The sequence below is a fragment of the Lathyrus oleraceus genome, chromosome 7 (genome assembly GCF_024323335.1).
Source record: "Lathyrus oleraceus cultivar Zhongwan6 chromosome 7, CAAS_Psat_ZW6_1.0, whole genome shotgun sequence".
NCBI lineage: Eukaryota > Viridiplantae > Streptophyta > Magnoliopsida > Fabales > Fabaceae > Lathyrus > Lathyrus oleraceus.
The window spans coordinates 470,808,588-470,831,024 of NC_066585.1; the positions used below are offsets into that span (position 1 = coordinate 470,808,588).

At 33.9% G+C, this 22,437-nt stretch overlaps 3 protein-coding genes across 6 annotated transcripts; 2 read left to right on the forward strand and 1 right to left on the reverse strand.

The window, feature by feature from the left end:
- Positions 1 to 4,539: 4,539 nt before the first annotated feature.
- On the forward strand, positions 4,540 to 5,177 carry LOC127108375 (histone H3.2). The gene has a single exon (XM_051045840.1). It carries the CDS (start codon positions 4,660 to 4,662, stop codon positions 5,068 to 5,070), a length of 411 nt encoding a protein of 136 aa, XP_050901797.1. The 5' UTR covers positions 4,540 to 4,659; the 3' UTR covers positions 5,071 to 5,177.
- Positions 5,178 to 5,213: 36 nt separating this feature from the next.
- On the forward strand, positions 5,214 to 16,550 carry LOC127108374 (uncharacterized). Of its 4 annotated transcripts, none has more exons than XR_007796032.1 (18): positions 5,214 to 5,482; positions 5,626 to 5,722; positions 5,805 to 5,861; positions 5,939 to 5,994; positions 7,212 to 7,245; positions 7,528 to 7,615; positions 8,015 to 8,106; positions 8,432 to 8,506; positions 9,011 to 9,099; positions 10,499 to 10,628; positions 11,363 to 11,452; positions 12,152 to 12,217; positions 12,644 to 12,735; positions 15,249 to 15,314; positions 15,418 to 15,484; positions 15,636 to 15,711; positions 15,858 to 15,984; positions 16,269 to 16,363. XR_007796032.1 is itself a non-coding variant. In XM_051045837.1 (18 exons), the coding sequence occupies exons 1-18, from the start codon at positions 5,424 to 5,426 to the stop codon at positions 16,323 to 16,325; spliced, it is 1,431 nt and encodes a 476-aa protein (XP_050901794.1). In that variant the 5' UTR covers positions 5,315 to 5,423; the 3' UTR covers positions 16,326 to 16,550. The 4 variants fall into 4 exon arrangements, 3 of the variants coding, with proteins under 3 accessions (XP_050901795.1, XP_050901794.1, XP_050901796.1); XM_051045837.1 differs by having other exon boundaries at positions 5,315 to 5,482; positions 15,623 to 15,711; positions 16,269 to 16,550; XM_051045839.1 differs by lacking the exon at positions 5,214 to 5,482 and adding an exon at positions 5,505 to 5,549 and having other exon boundaries at positions 15,623 to 15,711; positions 16,269 to 16,550.
- Positions 16,551 to 20,221: 3,671 nt separating this feature from the next.
- Positions 20,222 to 21,507, reverse strand: LOC127104392 (uncharacterized). The gene is made up of 2 exons (XM_051041577.1): positions 20,923 to 21,507; positions 20,222 to 20,857 (listed from the first exon to the last, which is right to left on the reverse strand). Exons 1-2 carry the CDS (start codon positions 21,505 to 21,507, stop codon positions 20,222 to 20,224), a joined length of 1,221 nt encoding a protein of 406 aa, XP_050897534.1.
- Positions 21,508 to 22,437: the final 930 nt, after the last annotated feature.

Genomic DNA, 22,437 nt, shown 5'->3' on the forward strand with positions numbered 1-22,437 from the left:
CGCACCTTAGAACATCACACTGAAAACCCCTTTTCAAGGTAAAATCAACCAACACACAAACATTTTCTACTTCAAAATACGGAGCTTTGATTCTTCATCCCCCGATGAATGATACATATGTACAAGGGCCTCAATCCTTGGTGAGTACAATAATAAAAAACCTCAATCTCATTCTTTCCCATTTTCTTAATTATATTAGTTATTTTATCAATTAAGTCCCTTAAATAATTAAGTGATCAAATACAGTTAAAAGACTGATTAGATTTCATTTAGAAATTATTTAACTAATTAATTAATTAAATATTAGATATGAACTCAAATATGAGTGGATGTCAGGATAACCCATTTGAGAATAATGAAAATCCTAATTGGCCATCACACTATATATAGGCTATGATCCCCAATATACCGTACACAAGCAAACAAATTCTTCTCCCTATCTTAAGAGAATTCAAGGCATTAAGGTACATGTTGAGGAAGAACCAAATAAATCGTCAAAACCCTTTTGTGTTTCAGGATTACTGTCAAAAGACCTTTCTCCATGGATCCAAGTATTCCCAATGGTCATCTTGTCGATCCTGTAATTTTATACATGCTTGTATGACTATTTTGATTATGCATAAAATATATGTCATAATATCTTAAGCATGTATGTCTATGGTTATTTATTAATTTAATTTTCTAACAAGAAGTTCATCCTGCGACAAGGGTTCAGAAATTTGAAGTTTTGATGTATGTTGAAAAGGAAGAAAAAAAAGTAAAAACCGACTATAAGTATTGATTTGTTTTCATAATTTGATAATTGGTATGTTTCACCTAAGGATTTGCATTAACATTACCTCATCCAACTTAAGATTGTCCCTTATTTTCTTACGCGATTCTTCATTATATCTGAATCCAACAACAAACAATCTCCCATACTTTAGTTGAAAACATCTATAATTGCCAACTCTTTCTTCAAAATTGCATCAAGTGGATAAGGAAATTCAATGGGGTTATCTTAACTAAACTGAAATCATAAAAAACTTTGCTAACAATTCAGATATAAAGAATATGTTTTGAACTAAGAGATGTAAATATCTCAATCAATTGCCTATTCAGCTTAAGGGCAGATTTTCCCACCAGCATGACACAATTGTTGTCCCAAAAAATAAACTTTGCCCTGAATTTGTCATCCACGCTCAGAACTTCAAGTTTGTATCTATAACAAATTTGGTATACAAAATCAATTTTCAAACATGACATAATATTTCATACTATGAATACTAATAATCATTCAGTTCAAAAAGACACCTTGGGATGAGTTCAACAGTTTCATGATTGGCAAAACACTTCAACTGTCCATCTTTAAGGGCAACACTTCTGGTACACTCACCACAACCATCATAATACCACATAGATTAACCAACCTCAAATTTTTCTAACATGCTAACAGTTGCACAGGTTGTCTCCTAGTATGATGCAATAGAACATATTGTGAAAAAACAAAACTGAAGGATAATGTATCGATGGGAAAACATATACTTACATTCTGAAGATTGTTGATTTTTGCAAGGCTTAGATTTTCAACTTTCCATAAAAACTTAGCAATGTCTCGATATTGTGAGTTTTAAGTCATGTCAAGTTGCATGTTTGACATAAATAATAAATGAATTTCCCCTTGAAGGCTGAGATTTATAAAGACAAACACGAATGTCATACATAAATGAAGATTTAACATTAATATAACATATAAGATAATAAATATACAAAAATGCGACCACCTTTCTTTTAACTTCTTAATCTAAAGTACATTGACATTATTGGTAGTTATCTTGGTGCCATTCTATGCGTTGGATACATTCAAGGGAAAATCTCATATATATTTGTACATTAGATTAAGAGAGTTTATATATATTGGAAAATAAGTGAAAAAATCTATTTACTATAGGGTTTTACAAATAGCCAACATCAATACCTTGAGCTCCCTTGATTTTTGCATTTTGCAATAGTATAATAACATTATCAACATCCTTGTTACTGTTGTAGTAATTGTAGAATTGTGATGCAAGCTCATCCAAAAAAGTACATTGAACCAAAGACTTACTGCAGTAAAAGAATCCAACAAACATTCAATAAGGTAAATTTATAGTTAGAACAATTCCTAATTGAGAATAATAAGAAAATACCTCATATTAGTGATAGCAAAGACAACTTTGTTTTTGTTGTTCTCAACATTCATTTGAGTCTGAATGATCTCAGTTACTCCTCCAATGACATCTAAATAAAATAAAATTACTAATGTAAGAAACATAAATTTAAAGGATTAAATATGAAAACAACAAAGTTATATGATTAAATTACCAATTAAGAAATCAGGTTGGCACCTCCCTGCAATGATGGGTGTCAAACTAATCAATTTTAAATGGTTTAGCGGTATGTCAGGCAAATCAATAACTTTTGCAAAAGTTGCACCATAAAAGTTAACTTGAAACAATGAGTGGTTGCTTTAAATGAGAAATCATTATTGACAACTTTGAAATTCTGCATGATATATGTATTTCCAACTATAAGTGTAGACTTGTGCTTTGAAACAAAATGTGATGGTATAATTACTTGAATCATGTCGCACTAAAAATTCAAATATAAATAACACTCATGAGATACAAAGACGAACTTCAATTAATAAAGAACTACATATATTTTGTTTGTAAAGTGAGATATCATCATACCTTTGCATAAACTAAAACCATTTTAAAATGCTCCTCGTTAGAGACACTTTTGACAGACCACAAATCTCTAATCCTAACAACAATCTTCCACAAATCTTTGGAATCATTGATATCCCTAACATTTTTAATTGGGCGTGCCATTTGCTTAGTATGATAACCTGAAACAACAATAAAGATTGAACAACATTCAACAAAATTTAATGGATTTTCCAAACAGTGAAATGCTTTTGAACTCATATGTTGTCATCTTCCAGATACCAGTAATAATATGAATTATATGAGATATTTTCATGAACATTGAAAATATTTTAAGCAAACATCATGTTTTCCAAAGTCAGAAGTATATGAACATCAATGGCAGATCTGAAATGTTCGTGTTTCCAAAAACAACTTTTGAACAACTTTGAACAAATAGAAGGTATAATCCACAATATAAATCCATATGAAGTTCAACCTTGAGCAAACAAAGAAGGAAGGCAATAATAACAATCACGTTTATGAACAACCATGACATCTTTGAGCATGAGTTTTCCACAAAAAAAATATTAAACAACTCTTAACGTAATGAATATGCAAATTTTGAACAACAACAAAGAGTAACAATCAAAGATTGAACACAAACTGCGACCGGTTGAACAAAGATATAACAAAACCGATGGAACAAAGAGTAAAAATCACCTTCTTGCAACGAAAGTGGAAAACTTCTCCCCGTGCTGTACAGAATAGGGCGGAACCTGCAACGACGGTGGAGTTAGGGACGGATGTGGCAAAGTGAAGACTAGAACGAAACAAAAGCTGCACCGGCGTTGGAGTTAGTTCTGACGGTGGCGTAGGGGACGATGGTGGGGCAATGGAGAGAATTTTTTTTGAATATTTGGAATGTCTTTTAATATTTCATCAAAGTGCCTTTTGAGTACTCTATGCATGGAGTAGAGTGAAATGTGGATTTGATTTTTAAAGTTGAAAAGATCCTTTTAAGTTTTGCATGAAATTGAAAAACTAAATTAAGTATGTTTAGATCGAAATAACCCTCTAATTAAAAAAAAGGATTAAAAAGGGTTTAATGGTAAACTACAAAGCATAATCTTTTAATAGATAAATACTAGATGCATGCAGATGCTCTAGATGGTTTTAAGAAAAATTCTCCTTAAAAAAATTTATTTTAAAACTTGAAAAAATAAATAAATGATCTTAATAGTACTTTAAATTTTTTGAAGGAAGAACATGCTTCTCTCGTGGATGAGCGTTTTAGTACTTGTAATACTTTACTAGTTAAAAAAATAAGAAATACATATTTTGTTACTTATCCAATTTTAAAACTTAGAAAATAAAAATCTCAAAGGAGAATTGATATAAACTACTTCTTTATCTACTACTAATTATAAAAATTTATTTAAAACTTAAAAATAAAAATCCCCAAAAGACAATTGATATAAGTTATTTCTCTGTCTACTATTAATTCTAAAAAGTTATTTTATCTCATCAAAACTTTTGATCATATCTTTAATAATAAAATTAATATTAAATTATATAATTTCCCGATTAAAAGAATTCAACATCTCCTCTTTCACTTACTCTATTAAAAAATACTTTATTTATTTTTATTTTTATTCTATTATTTTTTTATAGAAAAAACTACATCTATAAACTTATCCGGGATAGCTATATTTGTTCTTTCATAGTGTCACACGGATCACAATCCGTGCCATCAGTTAACTAGATACTACATCCGTCGATTAAGATTCTCATCCACGGTCACAATAGCACATCAATAAAATTCAACAAAACTACACAAATTTAAAAAAAAACATTTCAAACCTCCCGCCCCACCTTTTTACAAATTTCTACACCTTATATATACACCTCCCCTTACATTAACATTTCATCAAGCAAAAACAATTCAAGCTCTTATCAATTTTCGATTTTCAATTTTCAATTTTCAATTTCAATGGCTCGTACCAAGCAAACCGCCAGGAAATCCACCGGAGGAAAAGCCCCAAGGAAGCAGCTAGCCACTAAAGCTGCTCGCAAGTCAGCTCCTGCCACCGGAGGAGTTAAGAAGCCTCACCGTTTCAGGCCCGGAACCGTCGCTCTTAGAGAAATCCGCAAGTACCAGAAGAGTACCGAGCTTCTCATCAGGAAGCTTCCATTCCAGAGACTTGTAAGGGAAATCGCTCAGGACTTCAAGACTGATCTCCGCTTCCAGAGCAGCGCTGTTTCCGCTCTTCAAGAAGCCGCCGAGGCTTACTTGGTTGGTTTGTTCGAGGATACTAACCTCTGTGCCATTCACGCCAAGAGAGTTACCATTATGCCTAAGGACATTCAGCTTGCTCGTAGGATCAGAGGCGAGAGGGCTTAGGGTTATTAATGTAATTCAGTTTAATATTTCACGTTTAGGGTTTCGTCATCTATATGTAATCGCATCTTGCTATCAGTATTAATCAAATGAAATAACTTGTTTCATTATATCTGGCTTTGTTATTATTTGTTTATTGCGTTAATTCGATTATTTTCAACTATAAGTATTTAATACTAATTATAATTTTTGTCAAATGGGCCGTGTTTAATCGCCGAGGCCCAATCTAATTAGTTTTGCGGCCCAATAAATTGGCGGGAAAATTATAACGCTGTTCTAGAAAAGTTCTCTTTGGTTGAAAATGTCTCTTGGCTTTGCTGTTTTGTTAAACTTGTATTTGCAGAGAGCGCGTAAAAATGGAGAAATATCTGGTAACAAAAAAGCCTTGTAGAGAACGGATTAAAGTTCCTCTTAGGTAAATGTGTTTTAAATTATGTATTTTCTTTATGTAACTGTAGATGACGGATTAAAGTTCCTCTTAGGTAAATGTGTTTTTAATTTTGTATTTTATTTATGAAATTGCAATGGTGTTGAGGTTTGTGTATGTTTCAACTGGAGGTTTCGTTGGAGGAAGAGTTTAGTTGAACTGAATGGGAAATTTGAGGCGAATTATCGTCATGAAATGATGAGCTTGCTTATGCGTTCCTATTCTGAGGTTTGTCTGGGTTTGGTTTTTATGGTAGTTAGGGTTTGATTGGTTTACTGTAATTTTAATGGTATTATCAAATTATGTGCAGGTTGGATCTTTTCCGCATTTGTATAGCATGGATGATGCGACACTTTGCTGCTCTAATGTATGATATGATTATTTAGTGTATAGTTCACTTAAATTGATTTTGTTTGATGTGTTATTTTGGGGCTTGTGATGCAGATTAATCGAGTGCTCGCAGAGGCAAGTATTGAGGGCAATCCTTTATATAGAAGAAGGTAAATGTTTTGATTTGCTTTTCCATTTTATGTAATACTATCTCTGGTCCTATTTATAAGAAAAAGTTTGTTTTTTATATTCATTGAATAAATCATGTATCTGGAAGAAGAAAAAGTTTGTTTTTTAGATTAATTGAATAGACAATCTATCTGGAAGAGGAGTATATAATTCGTAAATGCCAAATTTGCTACCACTAAATGATCAAAACCAATGTTTTTAAAAACAGTTTAGTTCTGTTGCTGCCAAGTCTATCACACAGTATTAAAACAAACTGCTGGGCCAGAATATCTGATGCAGAAAGCAACAGAGCAGCCAAGCTCTCGTATCAGTGCACGATGGCACATGAATCGGAGAGGGGAGCTCAGCTCCTTTTTATTTCCTAAATTTCACCTTGTTTGGACAATATTTTGGGCCAGTCTCAAGAAGATGCTTTGAGCACTTTGTAACACCCTTTTTCTTTATGTGTGCTAGTCTATCATCCCACTATACAATAGGTTTGTTTGCTTTACTAACTTATTTTTAGAACAGGCTAAGTTGTCCTTTCTCAATTTAAGTTAGATGGAAGCATATTGAGTAAACTTGTTTTACCTACCATATATCGGGTAGTTGTGCTGTCAATGATAGTGATGCAGTAGAGATGATGTGTTTGTAGTGGTAGTGATGATGGAAGTGACTATGGCGGTGGTTAAAATCAAGTTTGAGAAAATAGAAATAACAACTGCTTGTCTCTAATTATAAGACCCAGTTTTTATATTTGTTGTCCTTTAATATAAGACTAAAGACTCTCTTCAAACTTTGACATGCATTAATGATTTCTTTACAACAATGTATAATTGAGAAACACAAATTGGATTTTCTGTATTATTATATCATTAATTGTAGGGACAACTATGTAAAAGCAACACACCTATTTACACAAATTCATTATTACGATCATGTAATCAATAAAACCTAATCAGCTACATGAAGATTGATATTTTAACCAACTTGATATTGGTATAACTTAAGGATATTACTCCACACTTTCTAGTTTATGACAATATTGTAAAACAGAAATGTGTGTAGCTGATTTGTTTATTCTTCTTAGGAAAAGAATCAAGGTAGTAGTTAGCAATGACATGAACTCTTGGGCATCTAATGTTCTGTTAATATTGTATAATTTTCCATGTTTCTAGTGAACTCTCTTTACAAACGTCTCACATTTGTTTGTTAACAGGAACGGTGTAACTTCTGTAGACTTTGATAACAAGGTAATTCAATTGGTAGATGATAATAGAAAAAGTTTGTAGCGTGTTTGGGTTAACTTATGAGTGTGATACTAATTTCACATGTTTTAGGCATGTTCATTCTCTGATTATTTTCATTTGCGACACCTTTTTAAGAATGCATTATATTTCTTGGATGCATGTCTATCTTAAGTCACCAAAATGCTTTTGCGTGAGTATCTTTTTTCTCGCTGTGAGGAATACACTAATTTGATAAAGCTGATCAGTTTCACCGTTTTTTTCCACCTTATTTTTAATTTTTTCTAGGGAATATACTTGGCGTCTGTCACAAAATCAGGTTGCTTAACAGTTCATGACTTTGAAGCTCTTTATTGCCGGACAAACAAATTAACTTGTAAGTTTGCCTTTAGTTAACGCTGTGAAACTCATTGATAGAGTGGCACACAGTGGTATTAATTTCAATCTTTATCTTTTGAGTTTTGACCAAAACTATTGACTCAGATTTTTGGGGAGTTAGTCTAGAATTAAGTGTTCCATGAGCAATGTTCCTATTTCCTGAGTGCGCTTTCAATTGTGTATTTAAGCAGCAAATGATATGTGAACTTTAATCCATCGGTTTGTTTTGTGTTTCAAAAATGAGAATTTAGTTTTCTTTCAAAATTGTGAGAAAATGTTCCTGATTTGGATTTTTCCTACTTTTTTTTACCATGCCTACGGGAGAGTAAGAAAAAAGCACCCGGGAGCTCCCATTTTGGTTCTTATTCTTAACATTTTATTTCTTTTGTGATGGCAGGCTTGCAAGAAGACCAGAGCAAACTTTTACTGCATCTCTCACCCGAACACCGACTTGATGTTGTCAAATGGAATCCTCTTGACCAGAATGAGGTTTAAAGTTAATTAAATTACCTTCTTACCTGCACTGTATTGTGAAATTGTACTATCAATTATTATATCTAAATAATATCAACGACATTATTATATACTTCGGTTTATCTTTCTAGTTTTGCATCGTTATTTTGTGGAGGATGCTATTTTGATATTTTTCAACATTATTTTTATGAAACCACGGCATCTACAAGTGCTTGTGCATTTTGTGCAAGACCGAGACATGCGATTTGTCAAATTCATGATTCATGAAATTATTTTGTTCTTCCAAACAAATTAACGTTTCATTTTCCCTTCAATTTAAACTTTGCCCTTTTCTTTTCAGGTTCTCTGTGCCTCTATGAAACGTAATGTTCTACTCATATTTGATGTTGCATATATGATGTCAGAAGCAATTGAAGTAAGTTTCCGTTTATAATATTTTTATTGCACTTCCTGTAGAATCTAGCTTCTGTACACATTATTATGCCACAACTTTTTTTTTTAGCCAAAACATTTTGTTTCTACTTTTGATACTTGTTACTCCATAACATTCAGGTTGATATCATTTTCTTAGTGCATTATGCCATTACTATTTAGTGGTGTTCTGTCTTCTAAATTTTTGTTTTTTTTGTTAAAGTAACATCTTACAGCTATTACACCTAATAAGGTGCACCAGACAAAAACTATGCCATACAATTCTCATATCCTAGGTGCTTATCCAAACAATGAACCTAGAAACACAGTACAAACTAAATATCCCTCAATATTATAGGACGTCTATCTTTTTACATGATCACAAATTCCTCATCTTTCTGATTTCGAGGGATATGCTAATCGCTAAGTGCAAGTGTTTTTAAAATATATGCTAGTCCCAGTAAGAAAATGCTAAGTAATGTTTTCATACTAAAATGGCATGATATAGGAGTTACGTACAAGAAATACCGCCACAGTTAGTGGATCCAACATACCCAAAGGTCTATCTGATGTTGCTTTTGCATCAAATAATTCAAGGTTAGTGAACCTAAATTCTGAGGAGCTGTTTCTTTTGCTTATCAGGAATGATGAATTTGTAAAACAATGCAACTTGTTCTTATATTTAAGATGTCTAAAGATTTAATATAAAGGCTTCTGTTGATCTATACCTGTCCACTGTTTTTGTTGTGACTGATTGTCGCAAGACGGACACATTTGCTACTCAACATGATTCACCTGACAATAAGCAACTGGAGATTAAGCAGATCTTTGAATGTTGTCTAGCTTTCCAAAACATCGATCACTGTCAATAACCAAAAATGCATTATCTATAGCCTGTAACACTTATGTTATATCTAGTTTTCAAAGTGTACACAAGATATGCATGTTATATCTAGTGCGGCTACTCATACAATCCTAAAGAAGAGGAAGATCCCATCCTTACAGCTGCATTATACTGACGCCAAGTTAGCATTAGCAACCACTCAAATAGGGTCTACCATAATAAAGGAACTCACAGGGAGATCTGCGAATCCAAAGACAAACTACTCTCCAACACGTAAGTTTGGAGAAAAGAGAAAGGAAATGGGGGTGAGTTTGAGTTGTGAATTCTAATTTGTTTCAATTTAGTGGGAGCTTATTAAACAAAGTGGATAGGAAGGAGAAAGTGAGAAATAAGGATTAGCTTTCGAAATCATAATGTAACTGCGCCGTACGCCGTATACGGCAGTTAACCTGTGTTATTTTAGGTCAGCCCCTCTGTTGGTAGCATTTATGAGGCATTGGCAACCTGATCTGATACTATTGGTTAAGCATCCACACACACTTGGTGAGCCCTCAAAAGTTAGCTGTCCTAGAGAAGAACTGAGCTACCTACTTAAACACTCCACCGTGCATTCAATATAACTCGATATGGTACTTCGTTGCCATAATACTCAAGTTCTATCAAGCCCATTCTTCCAAATTCATCTAGATTTATAACTTCAATAGAAAGTGCAAGGTGCTTATCATGAATAGTCTTGAAAGACTATTCACGTGTGGGTGCAAAAACAATCTGTCCTTTTAAAAAAATTGTTTTCATTTCTACATTTATAAAAATAAAATCGCAGAGGTTAGGTTGATTAATACTTATTTACTTACATTACATGTCCAAATCTAAACGGTGAGTAAAGGCTCACTCAAAAGTTTTTAAGGTGTCCTTGTGAGCGCATAGTCCTTGTGGGATCCAGGGGATCTCCTCAAAGATAGCAAATGAAAGGCCCACGTCTCTTCCCTTTTCAAGATATTGTTGTGTATTTTCACTAGACTATTAACTTGCTGGATGGCACCAGATAGCTGAGTCTAAGTAGGATTTTACTCTTGATAATGATTTTTATTCCGTGAATTCATCATTATTTATTTCACTGTGCTGTTCTCAATCTGCTAGCAAATTTAACAGGATATTTGCTTCTGATACGCATGGTACGGTTAATGTTTGGGATAGAAGAGCGAAGAATCTGCCCTGTCTCGAACTTACATCTGCTTCATTTGGTACCCTTAACAGCATCCAATTAGATGCAGAAAATCAGGTCAGGAATTATTTATGTAGGCTATCAAGTTATCTTTTAATTCTCTTAGAAAACTAATGAATTGCTAATTTTTTCTTGGATTGAGTCAATGAAAGCTTTTCTAGTTTCTTGTTTTGACTTTTGTATTTGAGGGGTTCTTCACATAGTTAACCATAGACAGAATGACTAATCAGGGAACTGGTGTTGACTTGGCAGTATTTAATGTGGGTCATGCTAACTTGTGCCCTAAAGACACATGCTAAGCAATCCCAAAGTAGAAATTTTATATTGAAAAAACATTTTTAAATTTTGAAGTAATTGAAGGCACAACTTTTAAGACAACATTTGTATATTAAGTTCCTTAACATGCGTCCTAAAGGCACAAGTTAGCATTTCCCTCTAATTATCTATGAACCCAAAGCAGATTTTCTAGGCAGTCGAAGTCTTAAATGATCTAACTGAGCAGTATGCAAATTCAATAGTTGCAAGGTAATCATTTTGCCATATATTATGTGATGTAAATTAGTAATATATAAACAAAATATATAATTGAGCCATTTTTTGTAATTTTAATTTTTCATTCTAGCCAAACAGCTCCTGTTCCTGGTCCACCTCAATAAGAACTGCACTAACATAACCATTGCAATTGCATCTGGTTTTGGTTTTAACGAGTTTAAGACTACATATTGTTTATTGTGTTCGGTCAACGGTATATATGGAGAAATTATGAACAAGGGTGATTCTACCTTTTCCAGATTATTTTTGGTGCTGGGAGGCATGGGATTGTGTATGTGTGGGATATACGTGGTGGAAGAGCATCTACTTCATTCCTAAGTCAGAAAGAGGTTATTTCTGTACTATGTGTTTTTTCTTGCTAATATGTTATGAAAAAGACAATCTAAAGACAAGTAAGGAGTCAAGGCTAGTTGGACAAAATTTACCTCTGTAATGCATCTGCTCCTCCTGCCATGGTGCCTAAGGGCCAAACCTTCTGAATCTTAGGCATTTGCATTCAACTGGCTACTTGTTAATGGCTTAGTCTCTGCCTGTTGGTAAATCAGAAGCTTCGCGTGTTTTTCATTTTAAAATGTTATCAGCATGCTAATGAAAAGTAACAATGTTCTAATGTTGTAAATTGGCAATATAATTGTCCCGTTCCACTTTTCAATTGATTTAGGATAAATTTACCTGGTAATATAGAGGGGCATGCACCTTCTTAGTTGAAGGGGATAAATTAGCCTGATAGAGGTTTGATATTAGCATAGCTAACATGGGTCAATGCTCTGCCAATATAGTTAAAATTACATTGCCGAAATTCCAATTTCACAGAATTAAAATATCATTATATAATAAATTATATGTCTGCATTAATATCTATTATATGAATTTATGAATTGTAATCAATAGACATAGATGCTGAATGTTGTGACCTCTTGATGCTTGCAGCATACTTTTGTTGAACAAAACATGACTTGGACAAATGTTATTATAAGATATATCTTCCAATATTTAATAATCCTATGGTGATTTATTTGGCTTTTTAGATATGCCATCCACCAGTAACATCAGTGAAGTTGGCAACATTACTAGAGAAGATTGGATCCTTGAAGGTGTGGTTGATATCTATGGACAAAAGTACTTCCTTTCTTGTGTGATGCCTATATGTTTTTCATTGTAGATTAATTTTTAAAATTTTCTGTGCCTATTAATTAAGCATGTGCTCAGCTGAAATTGATGTTATTACTTCTGGAAATGCTTTTGATGCATTTAAAAATCTCATATCTATGTTTTTGATGCAATTAAAAATCTCATATCTATGTTTTTGATGCAATTAAAAATCTCATATCTCTATATGTATATCATATATTTTCCATATTTGTTGTGTCTGGTTGACAACCATAGAGTGAATAAAAGTATTAATTTGAACAGCAATAAGCTTTTTGTTTGCAGTACAATGTCTGGATTTCACCAGGAAACAATATTGTTTTGCATACAAGAATTTATAGGCTAAGTCATTCATTCCTATTATTATGTAGGCACAAGCAGAAATTGTTCCCAAGGAGATTCACTCTATTGGTCTTAATCCGTCGTTCCCAAATCAGTTAGCATTCCATATAGCAGACGGCTGGTAGGTTGGCAAATATATTTGGTTTTCTTTCCCTCTATCATGCAGGACATCATTTTAAGGTTATGCTCAGTGTGTTTCTTGCATGCCTGATTTCTTTCTTCAGCTAGGAGAATTTCCTATCATTTCATATGCACTAAGAATTTGTTTGGTAGGTGAGCGGAGAGGGTTGAGGGAAAAGAGAGGAGGAATGAGGAGAATACTCCCTCGCCTTGCTTGGGGGTTCTATATTTCTCTGTAAAAGAATAAAACCCCTTAATTTGGGGGCGTACTTAAAAAATGAATTGGATGAGGGTTTCAGAGGGTTTCAATATAATGTTTGTTCAACTCCTTTCCCTCTTTCTATGATACTCACTAAAGAAGGAGAATATTAGTCGGTAGCTTTCCCCTCCTCTCTAAATAGACTTTTTCCATCCATGTGAGGGATTTCCCTCTTCTCCCCTCCTCCCAATACCCTCCCTTCTCTTTCCTTCACAACTTTTAAATATAGTCTATAAGTAAGATTGCCAATTGCATAACTTACTAATGATAAATTGCTTTTGAGTGGCCTTATATTTTCTTGAAGGTTGAATCTGGGAATAATTTGTTTCTATGATGGAAATAATGACATAAGAGGCCATGAGAGAAAGCTATATGTTGGAGAAATCAAGAATGAAAGCTATATGTTCTCCATGAAGATGAGAACTATCTAAGTTCATGAAGAACCCTCCCTTAAAACCTAGTTATCATGGTGAGAAAACCAAGCTACTTAAATATTTTACGAGTATCCTATACTACCCAATTTGGGACCTTGTTGATCACCCCCATAATACCCAATTCTATATCATAACACTACCCTTGAGAACTGTCATCTCGACGGTTGCACTCTACAACACTTTTATTCAGCCTTTTCAGTTAGCCCCTTTGTAGGTAACTTTTTTTCAAGCCACCAACGACCAACTCCTTACCAATTGATAAGTACTTAAGCATTTGGATAATTCTCCCTTCTGAGCTAGCTATCAAGTTGGGAAGAGCCAAGCCACTTTAATACTTCACTGAGCATTCCAAGCTACTTTATGTGGGACTTGCACCCCATAAATACACAAGGCTCTTTAAGAAGACTGACAGAAAGATATCAAGAAAATCTAAATATGATTTTCATCAATTTATAGAAGACTTGTGATAAAGTACCTAGATAGGTTCTTGAAGGTTTCTAGAGAAAAAGAGTTTGGTTGCTTATATTCTTTTTTCAAGCTATAGGCTTGCACGACGGCTCAACTTTGAGCCTTATATTTTTATATATGTTTTTGATGATCTTGCAGAAACATATCTTAGAGAATTTGTCCATGGTATATGCTTATTGTGGAATGTAGACGATATAGTCTTAGTTCGAGGGTTCATAGAAAAAATAAGTGGAAGTAAGATATATAGAGAAAACCTTGGAAGCACATGGTTTTCATCAAAGTAGAAACAAATCAGACTACATAGAATTCAAGTTTAGTTAAGAGACAAATTAGAGCTTTGAGATACACACACTGGGAGACAAAATACCACAATTCTAACATTTTGAGCACCATAAGTCCATCATCCAAAATGGCAAGGACATAGAGGGAGGGGTCAAACATAGTATTCAATCATGATGGATGAAATAGAGAAATGTTTTATGTGTGATAGAAAAATACCATTCTAGCTTGAAAAAGTAAAGTATTTTCCAACAATTATATGTCCTGTAATGTCACATGAGACTAAACGATGGATGGTAAAGAACTAATACAAAAATATTTTTAGTGTTGCAGGGATGCGATTGTTATGATGGACGAGTTGTTACATAAGACAAAAGAATTAATAATACTATTATTAGAGAAAGTTTGAATACCATTTATGGTAGAGAAGATAATAGTCTCAACTTTAGCTAGTTTGGGTGTTTGTGGAGAATACTTGTTGAATAGGTAAGGTGACAGTCCAATGCATAGAAAATAAGTAAAAACTATACGCCAACCATTGAGAGAGATTTAGAGGTGGTTGATTTATCTTTTTTTTTTTGAAGAAGCACTTCATCTTTGAATTTAATTCATCACAAGGTATATGGCATCATTTAATGTGTGCTGCTGATCTCATCCAGTGAGAAGAGACTTGTATATTGTTTTTATTGTTGATGATGGCTACCATTAAACAATGCTCTTTTGAAGTCAATACTTAATAGTGGTTGAGTACATCCAAAACATTTATTTGCTTTTTATTGATTTTTACATGTCAAAATAATTGATAATTGTTGGAATTGTCGCCTTAATTGCGGTCCGTCCCTAGTCGCCTTAATTACGGCATTTAGCTTGCCTTCATTGTAGCCCCCAATACCTTCATTGTGTTGGGTTTGAAGGGGTGGATTTAGTCCCACATTGTTTAGAGATTTGACCTTAGTTGTGTTTATAAGTGGGGGCAATCCTCACCTTACAAGCTTGTTTTGTAAGAATGAGTTACGCCAAACCCTTGCCTATGTTAATCCATCATGCTAAATTGTTGCTTTAATATCATTGTAGGTCGGGCATTTTGGATATTAATAATTTTAAAGTTACACATATTCATTGCCCACCCCCAGCTTGGATGTAAGTTTGTTAGTTGTCACATCTAGATTTGCTTGGTTGATATTTTTGAAAAGGCTTTGCGGAATACATCTAACTAATTTTTGTACTGTTCACTCTTTGTTAGAAATGATTCCTACGCTTCTCTTGATCAAATGGATTTAAGAAAACCTTCATGGTTATCGACATGTTCGGTAAGAAACCTTTATTAATGTAATTGACCTTCTTTATCTTTAAGTTCTCTGCAAAATAACATTTAGTCATGTTGGCAAGTTAATCAGTTTCTATTTATTTCTATCAATACATAAAATGATTGTGTCAACCTAGTGCAGATCTATTTGGCAGGGTCACCGTTTAATCGCGGCCTTCATATGTTAGATTTCTACCCGAGTATCAGCTCACCTTGTCACGTGGATTACAAGTAAGTCATTCCAACTGTTATAGATGGCGAAATCTAGAGTACAACACACAAGTTAACCAAGTGTACATTTATATGCCTGGATTTTGTTCTCAAAATGTGTTCCAAAATTTTCTTTCTCACTAGTTGGCAAGTTTTCTTCTTTATAGGGAGGATATACCAGAAGTTTCCAGTTCGACAAAACAAAAGAATCAAAATAGATTCATTCCTTTAACTGAAGAAGTTTTGTCATGTGCTGCTCATCCTTTGTACAATGCCATCGTAGCAGGAACAAAGGTTTGTGCTGGACTTTTAATTATTTTAATCTTGATTATAAACTAACTTCATCCATAATCAGATTCATTTTCTTGTTTTCTAACATGGGTGTTGAAGCATATTAACCAGTTGAACCAAATACTGTGATTATAAGCAAACATATCATCTTTGAAGCCTGACTATAATTAGTCTTGGATTTCTTCTGACTTTTGTCTGTTTGGCCGTTGACACCACTCCGATTTCAGCTTATCTTGGCGTTAATTCTCTGTCTTGTGCCTAAAGTTGATTGATATTGTTGGTTTCAGGAAACATCTTTGCTCGTGATTTCCCAAAAACGTAAATCATGCAAAGGAGAAGATTAGTATCAAGCATATGCTAGATTAAATTGTAGAGTAGTGGTAATTGGAATGTCTTTCTTCAACCAAATTCACGCATCCTAATATCCGACTCTCCTGGAGCATACCCTTTTTGGGTTCTTTTCTTGTACAATAGTTGTATGAGCTTAGTTCAAATTAAAAATGTGTTTGTATCTATCTCACTCTCAAAATACTTACAAAAGTCAAATTATTAAAGTTAATATTGGGCCAGGTTGTATTAGCTTTAAAAAAATAGATTTTTTTTTTGTATTTTTAAAAATGGATTCTATAAAAATATTTTTAAAAATATCAAAGATGTTTTATTCACCACTCACAACCAAAATACTGATTTTTAGGAATAAAACTGTGTTTCAAGGTTTCTTATGTACCCGGGAATGAAATTTTAAAAAAACCAGATATAAGAATACAAATTTTCTATTATTATATTTTAAATATATTTGCTAAGATAACTTGATGCATTATATATATATATAGAGAGAGAGAATCACATTTCTTATACTTCTTTTGGATATAATTTATTTTTTATTTATTGAATAAATAATGTATGTAGTGTTTATTAAATTAAGATATATTAATTATTTACTAAATGTAAAAACTAAATTTTCACTATTATAAATAATAGTAGAAACTAGAAAGTGTATTGTTTTATACTGTTTCCTACTTTTTAAGTATTACTTTTTAGAAATTTGTTTATTTATTTTGAAGTGTAATTTTGATTACTCCTAGTTATTTATTGATTGTAATTTTGATAACTCATCCTTATTAATTATAAGGAGAGAGAAAAATCAAATAAATTAATAAAAAATTAAAAATAATATATTTTTTTTAATAAAACAATATTTTTAGTGTTTTTAATACGTATAAAAATATTAAAAACTGACAATTAAAAAGTAAGAGAGCCACCGAAGGAGTACTTGATTTAGTTGTTTTCTTACAAAATATATTGTTGTTATCTTACAAATTTCCTCTTTTATTTTTCAGAAGGGCACTCCGACCAAATAATATCACTAGTTTCTTTCATGCTAGGCTGTGATTGTGAGTGAAATTGAAATAGAATTGATTCTCTCTCACCAAATTTTGTGTGGAGTACTGATTTTGATCTAATAGTATGTTCTTACTTTACGTACTGAATGACCATTTCCTAGTTGGATGTGACATTTGTTTAACGGTCCCATTATTTTTTGTCTGAGATTTTCCAAAGTGTTTTCCTTTTGTATAACCCCAAATACGCAAGAACTATGACTGCAAACCAAAGTTGTCTCCATGATTTGAGTTATCAAAAGAAGATAAAAGGATATTTAAAATTTGATTAGTATGGATCATAGAGGTTCCTTCGGGGAAACCATTATTAAGAAAACTTTGTTGTTTTCTCTTGTGACAAACAAACGTTGTCAAGAATAAAATTAAATATTTTTTAACAATAACAAGAAATCTTTTAAATTTTACGAAAGTGAGACAAAATCTAATTAAAATTGGTTAAAATTGATTAAAATACAAATTTAAGTATATACATAAGAAAAGTCAAATACAAATTTAATCTAATTATTTTTATTTCTATACTTACTTTGATCTTATTTTGTCATCATATTAGTTTTTTTTGAGTAATTTAAGTATTGTAATCGATTAACACGGGGATGCAATCGATTACATGTGTCAAACTAAGTCAAATAAGTTGAAGAAAAGTGCATCTAGAGTTAATGCAATCAGTTACACATTCTCAGTAATCAATTATCATTATTTTTCCCCCCAGTTATTTAACAACTATAATCGGTTACAGGTCAGAGTTTTTGGCTTTTCTATTATTTTACTCGTTGTTTTGTATCCTAATCACTTGTATTAATACCTTAGATGTATGTTTTTTATGGTTAATGAAAAGTAAGAGAAAATATTCTCACCTTTAATTAATCTCTCTCTCTCCACGCACACACTTTAATTTCTCTCTTCACACACTCTATTTTCTCCATTATTCACCAATCTTATGGTTTCAAGTTATAACATTTGGCATCAAGAGCCTAGTTCTGATCCACAAACACCTAGTGTGCAACATGAATTTTGTCTCTAACAAAAGAGTTCCAGCAAATCTACCCATCCTTGGTGCGAAGAATTACGAAAAATGGTGCAAACAAATGAAAGTATTGTTTGACTACAAGATGTTTTTGAAGTGATCAAGAGTTGGATGAATCCTCTTATTGAAGGTGCAACAGATGCACAACGAGCAACCCATAAGGAAGATACGAAGAAAGATTTCAAGACTCTATTTTTGATCCATCAATGTGTGTGAAATTCTGGTATCAGATATGAGATGTCGAAGGTAATGTCACGACACTAATATCTGAACAACAAGTGAAATATGAACAGAATAAAAACCAGGACACAATTGAAAAATGACACAAACAATTGTTAACCTAGTTCGGTGCAAACACACCTACGTCTGGGGGCTACCAAGTCAGGAAGGAAATCCACTAAACAAAATTAGTTCAAAGACTCTCAGCAAACAACTTTAAGTTACAGTGTTTTCACCTAATCTCTACCCGTGTGATTTCTATCTAAGAACTCTTAGACATGAGACCCTACTCACTCCCCCTCAATCACATCAGTGATACTAGAACAAATACCAAAAAGAAAGAAGACACACTTCAAGGACACACACTTGATCTTGCTTAAAAGCTTCAATCAAGTAAATAAATATACTCGTACTTCAAAGTTTAGAGTGGACAAATTACAACTGAAAAATTCAGTCCAGTTCACAGATCAACAAGATGGATGAATGGCTCACAATTCACAAACGAACATAAGACTAAAACCCTAATGCTCCCTTACTTTACCGTTCGTCTTTTTTCTATCTCTAAAACAGGGTTTACATAGTCTTTAAATAGAAGCTTTCTAAATGGGACTGTGCAACATGAAACCCTAATTCTATTTATTGCGTATTCCCTAAGAAATATCAGCGAATCCTTCCTTTTTGGGAAATAGAATATTCTGACTTTAAATAGAATTACTCCTTGAATAATGCATGCAATCTCCACATAAGCACACAAAGACTTGCATGAAAAGTGCAACAAAAAAATACGTAACATTCAGACTGAATGTTTTGTATGCACATGTCGTAACATCGGGTCTGACATCTTGAATAAATCCTGCAGAACCATATCAAGCAACCTGCAGAGGGCTGATATCACAAATCAAGACTACAAGCGTGACATCTTGTGATAACACTAAGTTTTACCAAAATTGATGCCAATTCATAGAACCAACAAACTCCCCATTTGGCAAATTTTGGCTAAAACAAACAATAGATCACACGATCACAAGAAATCAATCAGAGCAACAGTTCAACAGCAGAAAAAACATACACACATCACTAGCAAAAATAACAGCTAGTAAACACACAAGCACTTGCACATACAACACTAGCAAGACCCAACTAGCAAACATCAGGACACACAAGTGCTTGTACTCTCCCTCAAGTCCATGCAACTTCCCAGAGCACAACAGCTCCCTCTTAAGCCAGTCCACAACAAGCAACAGCCACACTGCTTCACACAAACAGAACACAGAGAATTCTCCCCCTGTATCAAACAAATAAACACCAGAATTCTCGCCCTGTATCAGACAAGCAGAGCAACAACAATACTACAGAGCTAAGCAAAGATACTCAACTACATCTACAACTATTTCTCCCCCTTTTTAGCCAAAAGAGACCAAAGAGACAAAATAAATGTCTATCTAGTCATTAACAGAAATACCAGAAGTTAAGGAGTTATATCACCAAGTACAAACACAACTGTAAAAATTCTGAGAAACAAACCAAAAAAAGAAATCCACAAAAAAAAAAACAAAAAAAAAACCATAAAAAACAAGAGGGACCAAAGCCAACAGAGCTACTCATTAGAGCTTGAGTTTGCAGCCTCTTCAGCAGCATCAGAAGCAGAATTGCCACTCGCATCATCATTATTAGCAGACCTCTCACTAGAGGTGTGGGATTCAACTTCTTCTTCATGGCTGACATTAGCATGTTCAACATTTTCACCCTCGGCCTGCTCTAAGCTTTCAATCAAGGCTTCCAAAGATTGTTTTCTAGCTGTGGCTACCCTAATCCCTTCACCCAGCTCTTTCCAAGTCTCCTTAAGCTCAGCAATTGCTCCAACTTTTGAGACTGACCTCCTCATGGCAGATGTCATGACAATATCCTCGACATGACTGCCTTCAAAGAGTTTGTAGTGCACAAACAGAGCTGGTTTTCTCCTACTAGGTAAATCATTTGAGCATAGAATACCATGATGTTGATTCAAGATAATTCCACAGATCATAGAGAGAAAAGCAATTGGCAGCTTAACTGCATTAGTAGTTGCATGCTTGATGATTTGATCAAACATATATCTACCATAGTCAAATTTCACTTTTGTCCCAACAACAAAAATAAACCTCCCAAGAGTATTAGCAATGGTGGAGATATGGTTGGTAGGGACCCAATTAGCAGCTCCTATTTTATGCAGGATAACATACTTGATAGTCAACTTCCCAGTAGGAAGATGCTTTTTAAAAGGCTAAACTTTCACCTGCCTGTAATCTCCCTACAGACCTGATTGTCTGTAACCTCTAATTCTCGTGCACCCTCATTATTTCTGTCTAGAAAATTATTAATAACAGTAGGAGAGAATGTTATACACTTACCCCTCACATAAACCTTGCAGAACTCCTTGTTGTTCTTATCAGAAATATCCTCAGGAATATTAACAATAAATTCCTTGACTAAACCTTCGTAGCATTGAGAGAACCCAGCAACAGTCTTCAAAAGCCCAACAGCTTGTATCAGGTTCATGACCTCCTTGACATCAGTAGCATCTTTTCCCAATTCCCTTTCCACAGCCACCCTTCTCTGAATCACAAGTTTCCACTTAGCAGCTCCATCCTCAAGATGGAAGGAGATGTTATCCAAATGAACATCGGGTACTTTAATAGGAGACTTCCTAATAGTAGTTTTCTTCGCAGGCGAGATGTCAGGGACATCTTCCTCAACATCCTCTTCAGGCTCAGAATCATCTCTGACCTTCCTCTTCTTTATTTCAACCTTGCTCCATGGTTTGGAGGGACCAATGACAACAGTCTTCTTAGCTTTTCTAGCTGACATAAGTTCAGCCACAGATTTTCCTTTGCGAGTCTTCATGCGTTTAGCCACACTTGGCTTTATATGATGAATCAAGCTTTCCTCTTGATCATCAGAGCTACCATCCTATAGATCAATCACAACATTTACATCATCATGCTTCTCAGAGTGGGAAGCATTAGACGTGTTAGAGGCCACAAATTTCCCTTTGTCAGACACGGTTTGCCCTAGAGAGCGCAACCCTTCAGCAACCACAACCTTTTCAGAACTGGAGGAATCATCACCCTTACCACTAGGTTGTTCAACCTCAGAAGGGGGATACATTTGAGCAAGGGGAGTAGAAACCCCCTTCATAGAGTGTCCTTCATTAAGAATTCTAGTAACTAAGTCTCTTATAACACGATCAGTATAGTGTGCTCCTTCCTTATTCTTAGTGACATGAGTTGAACCAAACGGAATACTAGAGGGATTACCTTGATTGGAATATACAAAAGTGGAGGCATCAATGGAGATGGGTTGGTTCAAATCAATGTCCGCGGCGGGAATAACAGAGAGAGGAGCAACATCCAGAATCTCATCATCAGGGACGCCCATGGGAGGAACACTAAATTTTGGAGTAGACTTAGTATTTTTAGGAGCAAATGTATCTTGATGTTGTGACATTTTGGATTTTTTCTGGAAAAAGTAAGGTTGCCCTAGCAGAGGTTTGTGGAGAAGGAAAAGGAAGATGGAATAGTTGGAGTAGGTAATGAGGTTATGAGGGTAGCGTGTGAAGATGGAATAGATGGTATTTCCAATACAAGGTAATGATTTACCATAATGGAGGCACTTTATTTTAGGAAAATAAACTATAATTTGAGTACTTTTACCACTCCATATTAATTGCTACAAATTTTCATTAATACAAATCCTTAATTTCCCTCTCAGGAATTCAAATTGATTTGCATCCAAGGCCTTTGTAAAAATATCAGCTAACTGCATCTCAGTAGC